The sequence below is a fragment of the Canis aureus genome, chromosome 27 (assembly GCF_053574225.1).
Source record: "Canis aureus isolate CA01 chromosome 27, VMU_Caureus_v.1.0, whole genome shotgun sequence".
NCBI lineage: Eukaryota > Metazoa > Chordata > Mammalia > Carnivora > Canidae > Canis > Canis aureus.
In genome coordinates this window covers 19,154,350-19,166,429 of record NC_135637.1, presented here as the reverse complement: position 1 = coordinate 19,166,429, position 12,080 = coordinate 19,154,350, and the positions used below count along the sequence as shown (strand labels likewise).

The following is a 12,080-nucleotide window of genomic DNA, read 5'->3' as shown; positions in this document are numbered from 1 at the left end:
TCCTGTGCTCAGTCTCTCAGGACAGTAACGTGGAGAAAGCTTGAGGGTAAGAGAGGCAAGTCTAAATTTCAAGTTACTGAGTGTGTCTTGTCATTGAAATGTAAGGTCTGCTTTACACATCTCAGAGGATTGCTTTGAAGATCATATAGTATTAATGGATGTGAACAAACGTCCTTTGACAGTTCTTAAAATTTATTATCATTAAAGCTGTGGCTCTGATCCCCGTCAAAAGATGGCTAATTTGAATCCCAACACAAAAACCTCTATGTAAGTAGAGAGACAGTATAATATAGTTAAAGCAATATTGCAAAATTTAAAGACAATCAGAAATTGAACTCTGGATCCATTGCTTGAAGGTATGTGACTTGGGTAAACTATTTTACCTTGTTGAACCTCAGCTTTTCTCTTTTTTTTTTTTTTTTTTTAAGGTTTTATTTATTTGAGAGAGAGAGAGTGAGTGGGAGAGAGAATGAGCAGCGGGGAGAGACAGAGGGAGAAGCAGACTCTCAGCTGAGCAGGGAGCCTGATGCAGGGCTTGATTCCCGGGACTCTGAGATCATGACCTGAGCTGAAGGTAGATGCGTAACCTACTGAGACACCCAGGTGCCCCAGAAACTACTTTTAATTGTGTGAGTGAAACATACCTCCAGGTTCAATTTAGCCTATAGATCACCAACCTGTGACCTCTACTTGAAACATCTACTAGAGTGTAGCTCCTGTGGACATGGAGCATTATGACATCCATTCACTGATCCTGGATACTGAGTCAGATGGATCTTTGTCTTCTTGTGTATTAATCCGTGACTCTCAAAGAACTGTGGCTACTATGAAAGGAGAAGGTCCAGATAACTCCAAATACCATGTTATAGAGCTGCACTGTTCAGTGTAGTAGCCACTAGTCATGTGTGGCTGTTTAGATTGATTATTTTTTTAAAAGATTATTTAATTATTTATTTGAGGGAGTGAGCAAGAGAAAGTGCGAGCATGAATTGAGGGAGGATCAGAGGCAGAGGGAGAAGCAGACTCTCCGCTGAGCAGGGAGCCTGATGTGGGGGTCCATCTCAGGATTCTGGGATCATAACCTGAGCCAAAGGCAGACACTTAACTGACTGAGCCACCCAGTTGCCCTTAAACCTCAGCTTTTTTCATCTGGAAAATGAGAATAAACACAATAATGCCAACCTCCTAGGGTGATTACAAGGATTCAGCCAGCAAATTCGTATGAATTAATGACATGGTGCCTGGCCTAAGTTACTCAGAAAATTATCACTTCTATTAAATTTTTATTGTACCTCATCTGTATGTGGCTTCCCCTGGCTACCTCTGGGACCCCAAACCGGAGGGGACACTCAGCCTCAGCCATGCAGTGTGAGGCTCAGGGGCTGAAATGAGTCGTTTGGTTAAAGTGGGAAGTGCTGCAGGAGTGGTTTTAAAATAAGCTTGGGCTTTTATTCCAATATTACTCTTTACAGTTGGTCATAGCTTTTGGTCAAGGTCCTTCCTGATCTGGGATCCATGACAAGAAATGTCAGGACAGGATGGTGATGTCAGTGCAGCTGTTGGTTTTCATAGTGTGAAACTCCAGCCACTTTCCTCCTTTATGTAAAGTAGGAAGATAGGAAGTGAAATTACCACCAACATACGTGAACATGCACGAGTTTGTATACCAGGCTCACTGTTTCTGTTAGAAATGGATATCCACCCAAACTATGTAGCCTTGAGCAAGTTCCTAGGCTTTTCTGCACCCCAGTTCCCTCTACTGTTTTTTTAAATATTTTATTTATTTATTCATGAGACATACAGAGAGAGGCAGAGATATAGGCAGAGGGACAAGCAGGCTCCCTGAGAGGAACCCGATGTGAGACTTGATCCCAGGACCCCAGGTTCACGCCCTGAGCCAAAGGCAGGTGCTCAGTCAGAGCCACCCACATGCCCAGTTTCCTCTACTATTGATATCAGAGTCATACTAGCTTCATAGAGCTGCTCTCAGGATAAACTGAGATTAACACACAAGGCATTTATCTGGCATACAATAAGCACACAGTAAATGCTCCATTTTAATTTTTTTTGGCTTGTATATGCACAGGGTAACTTTGGAAGATACACAAGCTACTAAGCACAGTGGCATTACCTGTCTAGATGAGAGTGGAGTCTGAGGTTTGGAGGGGAAAGAAATACTATTTAGTGAATGTCCTTTTGCCGTGTGACAATTTTTAACATGTACATACATTCCCTTTCTCCATTTCCTAAAGGAGATGTAATATTCCCTAACTATCATGAATGGTGCAAAAAACATAAACCTCTTTGTCTACATATTTACTGTATTATTTTCACCAGTCCTCCCTGTCTCAGGTTTTGGGGAAGGAACTTATCTTTCTTCCTTCATTTTGATGCTTTTGCAGGGGTCAGTAAATTATAGCCTATGACCCAAATCTGGGTGCAGTCTGTTTTATATAGCTTCCAGTATAAGAATGCCCTTTACATTTTTAAAGGGCTACATATATAAAAAGAATAAGCAACAGACACTTATTCTCTGCTCCTTTACAGAGAAAGCTTCTATAGGGTACATGCAGTTTAAAAAGCTCTCATGAGAGCTATGCAGGCAGCTTGGTCAGAGAAGCAGGACAGTGGATCCTGGTCATCTGGCACAAGCTTGGCACACCAGTAGGTGTTTGATTATGATTCTGAGGAAGATGCTTACAGCACAACTATTTCTCCACGTGTGGCTCTTCTTTGAGCCTGGGAGCTGAGAGATGATGTATTCTTTCCTCTGACTCCCCAGTCTATCTTAGCAGTAAAATATCTTCCCTTGTTTGAGTAAATACTCCTTGTCTAAGCAGAGTAGGTCTTCTTGCAGCTGGTAATGCTTGCCTTCTTCCTTTTTGGCAAAAGGTCCAATTTTGCTGACGAGCATGATGGGAGCGCAATGCTAATATTGACCACTAGATGGAGATACAGCTCTGAGAACTAGGCTCAGAAAGGGGCCAGCAGGAGGGCCCAGTGTCTTGTGATTTAAGCATCTCCCCTGCCCAAGATGGACACATTCTGGACTTGGCTCTGCCACTTACTGGCTGTGTGACTGTTGGCAAATGACCTAGGTCTTTGCTTGTAAAATGTGGATTAGAACAGTGCCCACCTAAGAGGGATGCTGCAAGCATCCAATAAGCTATTATGGGACTATTATCTTATTTGCAAACTGTGCAAATGTAAGTAAAAGTAAATACAATGTCAGGGATCCCCACCATTAGAGCTGTTCCTGGGGTATGATTCCAAAAGAAAGATAACTTTCATGACCTCCTCGTCTCATACAATGAGGACAGGGGTCCGAGAGGGCAGCTATGGAGGAAGGGAGGGAGTTGGAAATGAATGCAGGGCACTTTTGGGAGGCTCTGTTTCATCGTCTGTAAAGCAGGTGAGCCCAGCCTTGTAGGATCCTGAAGATGAAATGAGATAATCTGTGTCAAGCATTTTCTACAGTGTCTGGAACAAAGCGGTCCCTCAGAGTTAGATTGTGAGTGGGCTGATGATGCTTTTGTCATTCTGTCCTCAAGGACTCTCTCCTCTCCTCCCCTCTCCCCTCACCTCTCCTCCCTCTTCCTATGTTAACCATCATGGTCCATGCAATGCTAATGTCCTATTTCTATCTCCACCTTGGCTCTCCCTCCTGAGTTTTGGATTCTTCCATTCGATGGTCCCACTCCATATGCTTAAAACAGAATGTCCCAAACTTTCTTTTCTTCCTTTTCTCCTGGTACATTAAAGATGCCATCTTCCATCCAGAGAGTCAAGCTGGAAAACCAGACATGGTTCCTGACATTCTGCCTTCTGCCCACTTGTAACCCACCACACAAAGTTCTGTTGATTTTTTTTTTTTTCAAAAGATTCATGGGCAGCCTGGGTGGCTCAGCAGTTTAGCACCGCCTTCAGCCCAGGGCATGATCCTGGAGACCTGGTATCGAGTCCCACATCGGGCTCCCTGCATGGAGCCTGCTTCTCTCTCTGCCGGTGTCTCTGCCTCTCTCTCTCTCTCTCTCTCTGTGTGTGTGTCTCTCATGAATAAATAAATCTTAAAAAAAAAAAAGATTCATGAGAGAAAGAGAGAGAGAGAGAGAGAGAGACATAGGCAGAGGGAGGAGGAGGCTCCTTGTGGGGACCCTGAGATCATGACCTGAGCCAAAGGCAGACACTCAACTGCTGAGCCACCCAGCCATCCCCTTTTGATTCTTTTCAAGAGATTTTTCCACTACCATTGCTCTTCCTACAATCACCACAGCAGTCTTATCTTAGCTTCCTGCCTCCTGCCTTGCATTTATACAACAGCCTTTTCTTTTTTCTGGGACACAAGTCTAATTATTCCCCTGCTCAGAATCCATCCATGGCTCCCTATTGCCAATAAGTTGGTCCTAACCTTATAACATGGCCTTAGAAAGCATCTCCAGATGTGTCTCTACCTCTCTCCTCCATTTCCCTGTCCTGCTAACCTGATCTTATAGTTTAGCCAGACTTTGTTATTTTAGTTCCTCAAATGACATCAAGTTTCTTTTTGCCTCTAGGCCATTGTACATGCTCTTCTCTGTACCTGGAGCATTCTTCCCTTCCTCCTTGTCTGGCTTACCTTTCTCTGGCTCCTACTCCTCTTACAGCTGTCATCACCCTCCCTAGAAAACCTTTCCTGACACCTCAAATCTGAGTTGAGACCCACCCCCTCCTGTCACCTCTAGCCCGATGTCCCCTGGGATGTTCTTGTACCTGCTTTGACACCATTGCGCTGATGCTGTAGTGTAATTAAATGTCACCTGACATTTGAGAGATGTATGAGATATCTGTCAATTTGGCAGAGTCCCATCCCCTTTCTAGTGGGAAGCCAAATGTGCATTCAAGATTTCTATAAATCTAGAGAGCTTGTGGAAGAGTAGTCTGTCTTGGACTGGACTTCCTGCTCCAATTCTTTATTGTGTTCAATGCTGAGTCCCTTAAGCCCTTTCTTTGCCCCCAGACAGACCCAGATGTAGAACATAGCTTCTTTTCCTGTTTCCTCAAAACATCACTCACAGAGGACACGTGAGTATATGACAGAAATTACTGACAATCTAAGGCGATGTAGTGGAGGGGTTGGTTTGGCTTATAGTTCTAGGAGATCCTGTAGCCAGCCCCCCACCTTGGGAACCACTGGTTGATTTTTCCCCAAGTTTCCTTCTCACTCTGTTATTCAGCCCCCTTTCTTTCTTCCTCTTTTTTTTCTCTCTTGGACCTCCTCCTTTCTGCTCACCTCCCCCTCACCCAAATTCCTATTTAATACGAAGAGGTGTGGGGTCTCTTAACTTTGCAGACTTCTTATAGGCAGTAGCTCCCCTTTGCACCTCGATGGCTTGTTGAGGTACCATGCTAAACAAAGGATGTTAGTGTGAAGAGACATGTGATGCTGTGCCGTCCCTCTGCCCAGGGACCTTATCTGCTTTAGTCATTGCTATATCTTCAGAACCTAGAACTTGGTTGATGCATACTGGGCTCTCAATAAACAGTCATTGAATGCGTGAGTAAATGACTTGACTAGGTGAATGGAAGAGTAAGCTGTTGCTTAGACTGACAAGTAGTGCCAGTTTAGCTCTCCTCCCTCCCTTCTGGATTATCATGAAGAGATGTGGAGGCCAGCCTATATGAGTACTCTGATAATCTGGGAATTGGAGCAAATGGAGTCCAGTTGTTTCATCATTAATTCAGCTGTCCCTCAGTGAGAGTTAAAATGACTATCTGTTCTACAACTTAGAGAGAATGTGGGTAAGCATAAAACTAAAATGAGAAAAGAGGTAAAAGGCAGTGAGTCCATACACATTTTGAGTTGACAGGAAGTTAAGCTTCCTTGTGCAACCAAGACCACCAGAAAATATACGAGGACTGATAAGACTGAGATTTTCTTGTACACCATTTGCCTTGTTGGGGAATGTGTCATCCATCCATCCATCCATCCATCCATCCATCCATCCATCCATCCACCTACTCACCCACCCATCCATTCATCTACCCACCTACCCAGCTATCCATCCATAGCCTATATGTAATATTTAGAAATAAGCTGTAGCTCCAATGGTGTGAATTGGGGGCAGTATCATCATTCCCTACTTAATAAGCCAAGTTATTGTGAGATTAAATGATATAATCAAGCCATATGATTTCACCCAGCACTGGGCCTATATAACAAAAACCCAGTAAATAGTAACCATGGTTATTATTAGGATCTGAATACCATACCCAAATTCAGCAGTTCTCTTTCCCAGCCAGACATCAAACACTCAGCTTCATTATATTAACCAGAATTTGAGGAGGAGGAGTAAGGTGAAGGCATCTGGAGAGGAAGTAGGTAGAGTCAGGCTGGACCAATGAGAAACAGAAAGTGGGGATTTGAGGCTGTGGTGTAAGGTTGAGGGGTTTCCACCTGGGAGTATCTACCTCTCGAATGTTGCCAGAAGTCAGACCCTCATATATCCTAGTGAGTATCCACGACAATAAGCCGGAAGCAGGAATACAGTGTAGTCTAGTTCTCCTCCACTGGGACAGCTGGTTGACCCAGTTCTAGACTATGCCCGGAGACTTTGGGATCAGATAGGGCTATTGATCCGGTTCTGCAGCCAGTTGATATAATCCTCTTGAGACATATGGATGATGTGTTCACGTACAAACTGTGGGACAGATGCAGTGGCAACTTCAGACGTGATCTAAAAGCTAGACTCCCTTTTCTGTCCCACCTCCAAAATCCTGGAAGATATGTGACTAAGGCTGGTGGCCGCAGGATGCCTCTAACTGTTCAGGCATTCATAATGCCTAGAGCATCATGATGAGAATGGTTCTCTGAAGAAAAGAACCCCTTTCCAGCTTCCTGGCTCAGCAGACTAATTTTAAGCCCCCTTTTTGTTACTGTTGACCCAGAGAAATTTGTGGAGAGCAAAAAACCCAGCTGTCTGCATTTTTCTTTTTGTCCTAATCCTTAGTATCTTTTTAAGAAGTCATTTTTTTTTTGTTTGTAGACCTTTTTGAGCACTGATGCTAACTATGAGCTTGCTTCCAGAAAAGGCTTTAAGACACAAAATGTAGTTTCATTCAGGTTCTAGATTAAGACACCTCCACATCCAGGCTATTGGACATTCTGTGATGTTCTTACTGGGAGAGGAGCATGCTAAGTTTTACTAGCCAGGGTGATGAACTCACATCAGAGCCTCCATACTTCCTTCCTCTTACTCACTTGGAGATTGCCTCTTCTATACCCCCATAGCTGGCAGGTGGAAGGTGGACCCCATAAATGGCAAGTAGGGAGTGGACAGCTGCTCTTGAGTTAGTTTTGGACTAGCCTATCACTCTTTTCTGAAGGAGCCTCATGGGATTTTGGGAGTGCAGTCTGGACCTATGAATTTGTCCACAGGGTCATCTGTCTTCTCTTACTCCTGACCTTGCACCCACATATATACACCCAGGTCAACTTGTGGGAGTGCCAGCCTGGCATGAAAATACCCAGAGGACTGAGAATTCCACCATTTGATTCCTATCTTTATCTTGGGACATTGAAAGCCCATTTGGGGGACCTGGGTAGCTTAGTTGATTAAGTGTCTGACTCTTGATCTCAGCTCGGGTCTCGATCTCATGCTTGTATTGGGCTTCAGGTTGGGCATGGAGCCGACTTAAAAAGAAATGTATGTATGCCATCTGATGAATTAAGGAAGTGACTCTCCCCCATCTGCTGATACCATTTGGTGCCTTAGGACCATCTAGAGTGGGTGGTGATGATAAACTACCATTAAAAGCCATTCAGGGGCTTTCCTGCAGCCTCAAGTTAAAGACCTAAATCCTTCACTTGATTTCAAAGTTCTGCACAGACTGACCTCTTCAATCTCCTTGCCACCTTGCACCTCCATGGTTGCTTCCTTCTCAACCCATTGACTGCCAATGAATCCCTCCCATAAGTCAAGTTCTGTTTCAGCTTAAAAGTCACCTTCCCTAATCGCCCTAGTCAAGATAGGTCCCCTCTACATTTACCTTAAATCAGTTCTCCTTAAACTTTATTGTGCATACAAATCACCAGGGACCTCATTTAAATGTAGACTGTGAGTTGGTAGATATGGTTTGAAGCCTCAGATTCTGCATTTCTAAAAAGCACCCAGGTGAGGTCTATGCTCCACAGGCGAGATTTAGAATGCTCCTTATTATGATTGCATTATTTATTTTATTTTATTGCCTATTTATTTATGTCTCTCCAAAGCCTCCAAGTTTCCCCAGGGGGCACCATTTACACAGAATATAATGTCCCCTGGAGTTGGACCACCAAGGTCATGTAGTAATCCCTCGCCTGTTCGAGATGATGAGCTCTGTGGAGGCAGAGACCTTATGTCTTTTTAATTGTGTCTGCAGCTTTTAAACAGTGCCTAGATGTTGAGAGATGACTGACTGAAAAAGGGCACCAGAGGCATAGTGCGAAGCAGACAGAACATGGTAGTTACCTCGATAGCCACAGCAATATCTGGAGAGCACAGCTCCCAGATCTTCAGGTCCTGTAGCACCTTCAGGAAGACACGGGGCCGAATCCTGAGGTCCAGGTTTTCTCCAAACTTCTGCAGTTTTGCCAGGATCTTCTTAGCAGGGCGGAAATTCTTCAGATCTTCAGGGAGTTTGGACAGTAGATCAAAGTACCTTCAATTCGCAATCCCAAGAAGAGAGGGCCAGTTAGGAAGCTGCTAGGGCGTGAGTCTGAGTATCTTAGGTCCTACATCCCCACTTTCTCTTTCTACCACTCATGTGATGTCTCCAGGGCAGCATCATCTTTATTTGGGAGAGCAGCCTCCATCCTGAGTATAAAGGGCTCACAGGTCAGGCACGTCTTTTGTTTTTTAGGGGTAGTAAAAACCTGGATCGTGATCTGCATCTCATTAAAAAACAAATTAAGGGCATGCTTTAAAGCATTTCTGGTTTTTCTATCAAGCAGACAATGTGAAAAGCCACAACAAAGGAAGGGGCACCGAGATTTTTGAAGCTTCTTTTTTGAGAGTTAATCAGACCAGGGAGGACACTGACATATCTGTGGAATCCCTACCAGGATGCAAGGGGCTCTCATGCCCAAGATGAAGGAGGAGGATGAGGAAGGGGAAGTGTGTATATTCGCCCTTGAGAGTGAGTAAGCTTGGACCACAGCTTTGTATGTTTCAGTGAGTTTTGAGAACCTTTCTGAATGCTGCAACAGTGTGTGAGGGTAGTTTGGTAATCCATTCTTGAGATGGTAGCAAGAAGGTAGATTCTAACCTGGAGGTGGTTCAGGTTACCAGGGTGTAAGGCAGAGGATGACATCGCTTTAAAAAAGAAAAAAGGATTCTCCCCCCGATGTAGATGAATCAATTGTAGAGAAATATGAAGAAATTGATCATTCAGGGATGCCTGAATGGCTCAGTGATTGAGCATCTGCCTTTGGATCAGGGTGTGATCCTGGGTCCTAGGATCGAGTCCTGCATTAGGCTCCTTGCAAGGAGCCTGCTTCTCTCTCCATCTATGTCTCTGCCTCTCTCTCTCTCTGTGTCTCTCATGAATAAATAAATCTTAAAAAAAAAAAAGAAATTGACCATCTAATTTTGGGCTATGTGCACAGCTTTGTATTTTATATTTTGTGGTGTATATTTATTTGTGTCTCTTGTAAGCTCCCATTCCACATTATTAAAATCATGAAGGGATTCTGGGTACATTTTTAGGCTTTCTCATCTTACTCTTAGATCTTGATTTACTCACCCTGCCATGATGGGGTTCATGGCAGACTCCAAATTCTATATTGCAGATGAGCATAGCAACTGGGGTTAGACAAGGGTTTAAATCTGGGTTTAAATCTTGAGGTTTCCTTATTTACAAAGCAGAGATTACTATGTAACTTTCAGGATTTTTGTGGGAAATAAAATAGATAATTTAGGAAAATTTATTTTTTTTCTAAAATTTTATTTATTCATGAGAGACACACACAGAGAGAGGCAGAGACACAGGAAGAAGGAGAAGCAAGCTCCACGCAGGGAGCCTGATGTGGGACTCGATCCTGGGTCTCCAGGATCAGGCCCTGGGCTGAAGGTGGTGCTAAACTGCTGAGCCACCCTGGCTGCCCCAGGAAAATTTCTTAAGGTAGTGTCTACCACCCAGGAATTGCTCAATTCATGTTGCTTTGTACCTATACTATCACCCCCATACCAGGGCACAGTGTTCCTAGGACATGCTTGCCTGGTTTTATATCCTAAGGGGTCAGATTATTTGGGGGGAATATAGGGATTGACCCAGAGACCTCACAATTTGTCGAAATGTTTAGGTGGTTTGCCTCATCTGCCTCTCCCAAAGGGCTGACATATTAGTCCTTATTTGCAAGTCTGAATCAAACAGAAGATAAATATGGAGCATACAGTTGTTGGATTTTCTGTAAATCAGGAACTGAGGGGTTCTTGCCCGACTGCCTTTTGTGGGGGGGGGGGGGTTGCTGCTGGTGGCCATTAACAGTCTTGAAGGATAATGGGATCAAATGTGATTTTTTTAAATAACAGCCCGTTCCCCCTCCACCCATGTCGAGGACCATCTTATCTGGCTCTTAGGATCTTTACCAGTGGTCTGCAATTTCTTCTGCATCCCCTTTTATCATGGAGGCTTGATGTCTCATTTTTGCTATATCCTTTTCAAAATTCGAGACAATGTTGAAAGAATGGAACTTCTGGAGAACTCTCTCTTCTTGGCGCCTACATCACACATTGTATGAAAAAGAGGAAAGAGATCAGACCCCCGTCTTCTTTACCCATCCGGGTTGCCCTTTGAGATCTGACTTAAATACCCTTTTCTTCATGAAATCCTCAGCCTTCTCAGACACTCTTCAATTTACAATGTGGCTCAGGCCCCAAGGTGACACAACTCTCTCCAAGGTCCTGAAATGCTCCCTTCTTGCTAAATCCAGTCACTTTTTATCAGCCTTCTTTCTCTACCTACTACTTTTGATTGTATTTACACAGTTTTCTAACTGGAAAATAGAGGGTAATAATGGTTCTGGTGCTTAGGGGTGAGGATTAAATGATACAATGTGTGCAAAGTACTGGGCTTAATGCCAGATGCACAGTAGGTGTTTAACTCAAGTTGATTCCTCTTTTCCCCACTCCCCTTATCATTTTGAGCATATGTCCTAGCTCTCTTAAGGAGTCTTTAAACTATAAACATAACCGTGTCACTCACCTGTATACAACTTTCAATGGCTTTCCATTTTATTTGGAATAAAGTTCCTTGAGTAACCTGCTCTCCAAGGCTCTGGATTATTCAGCCTCTACAGCATTTTCCAGCTTGGCATTTTATACTTTGGCTCTGAACAAAGTTCTGAGGTAAAGTTCAACCTCCACAGCTGGGCTAGCAAGACCTTTTATGATCTTGTCTCTGTCTCTCTAATTACCATGAAAGCAGCATAAGCCCCAACCACACCTGACTACTGGCAGCTCCTGGTGCCCTGTACCCCTTCTGGCCTCTAAGACTTTGCTGTTGTTTTCCACTGGAACTCCTGTCCCTTCTTGCCTCTTCTTATGCAACTCTCCAGGTTCAAATTCCACCTTTACTACTTAACCACTGGGTGACCTTTGACAAGAGACATCTCTGAGCCCACTTTTCTTATCTATAAGATGGGTCTAATAACAGCATCTGCTTCATAGGATTTTTGTGAGGGTTAAATGATAAATACAAAGCTCTTACACATGGTAAGAGCCCTGGCTTGTATATAGTAAAAATCTCACCGATTTTTTTTTTTTTTACCGATTTTTTATTGAACTGAAAATGTTGTTTCCTCCAGGAAGATCTTTCTGATTGCTGTCTCAGGCTAGGTAAGACATCATTTTCATGTGTTCCCTTAGCCCCAGGCTCATTCCCATGTTGACCCTCATCATCTGTGTGGTAACTGCCTGTTTATTTGTCTGTCTCACTCATCAGATGGGGGCTCCCAGAAGGTGAGGGCAAGTCATCTCCCAGTGAGCAGTCAGAGCAGCTAACCCCTCGATGCTCCCAGAATGAGAGACCAAAGTGTCACAAGTATAACCTTCGTTGAGTGGAAT

The 12,080-nt window shown here is 43.8% G+C and overlaps 1 protein-coding gene across 7 annotated transcripts in view; it reads right to left on the bottom strand.

The window, feature by feature from the left end:
* CCDC60 (coiled-coil domain containing 60) overlaps positions 1-12,080 on the bottom strand; it is a 184,345-nt gene that overhangs the window by 26,787 nt on the left and 145,478 nt on the right. For 3 of the 7 annotated variants that reach the window (XM_077875872.1, XM_077875873.1, XM_077875871.1), the window contains 3 exons: positions 10,605-10,736; positions 8,487-8,676; positions 6,283-6,677 (listed from right to left, as the gene is read on the bottom strand). In XM_077875872.1, the coding sequence (XP_077731998.1) occupies positions 6,597-6,677; positions 8,487-8,676; positions 10,605-10,736 (403 nt within the window). In that variant the 3' untranslated portion in view covers positions 6,283-6,596. Of the gene's footprint in view, positions 1-6,249; positions 6,678-8,486; positions 8,677-10,604; positions 10,737-12,080 lie in introns of those variants that run through there. The other 4 variants (XR_013366625.1, XR_013366624.1, XR_013366623.1 and 1 more) reach the window with 3 other exon arrangements.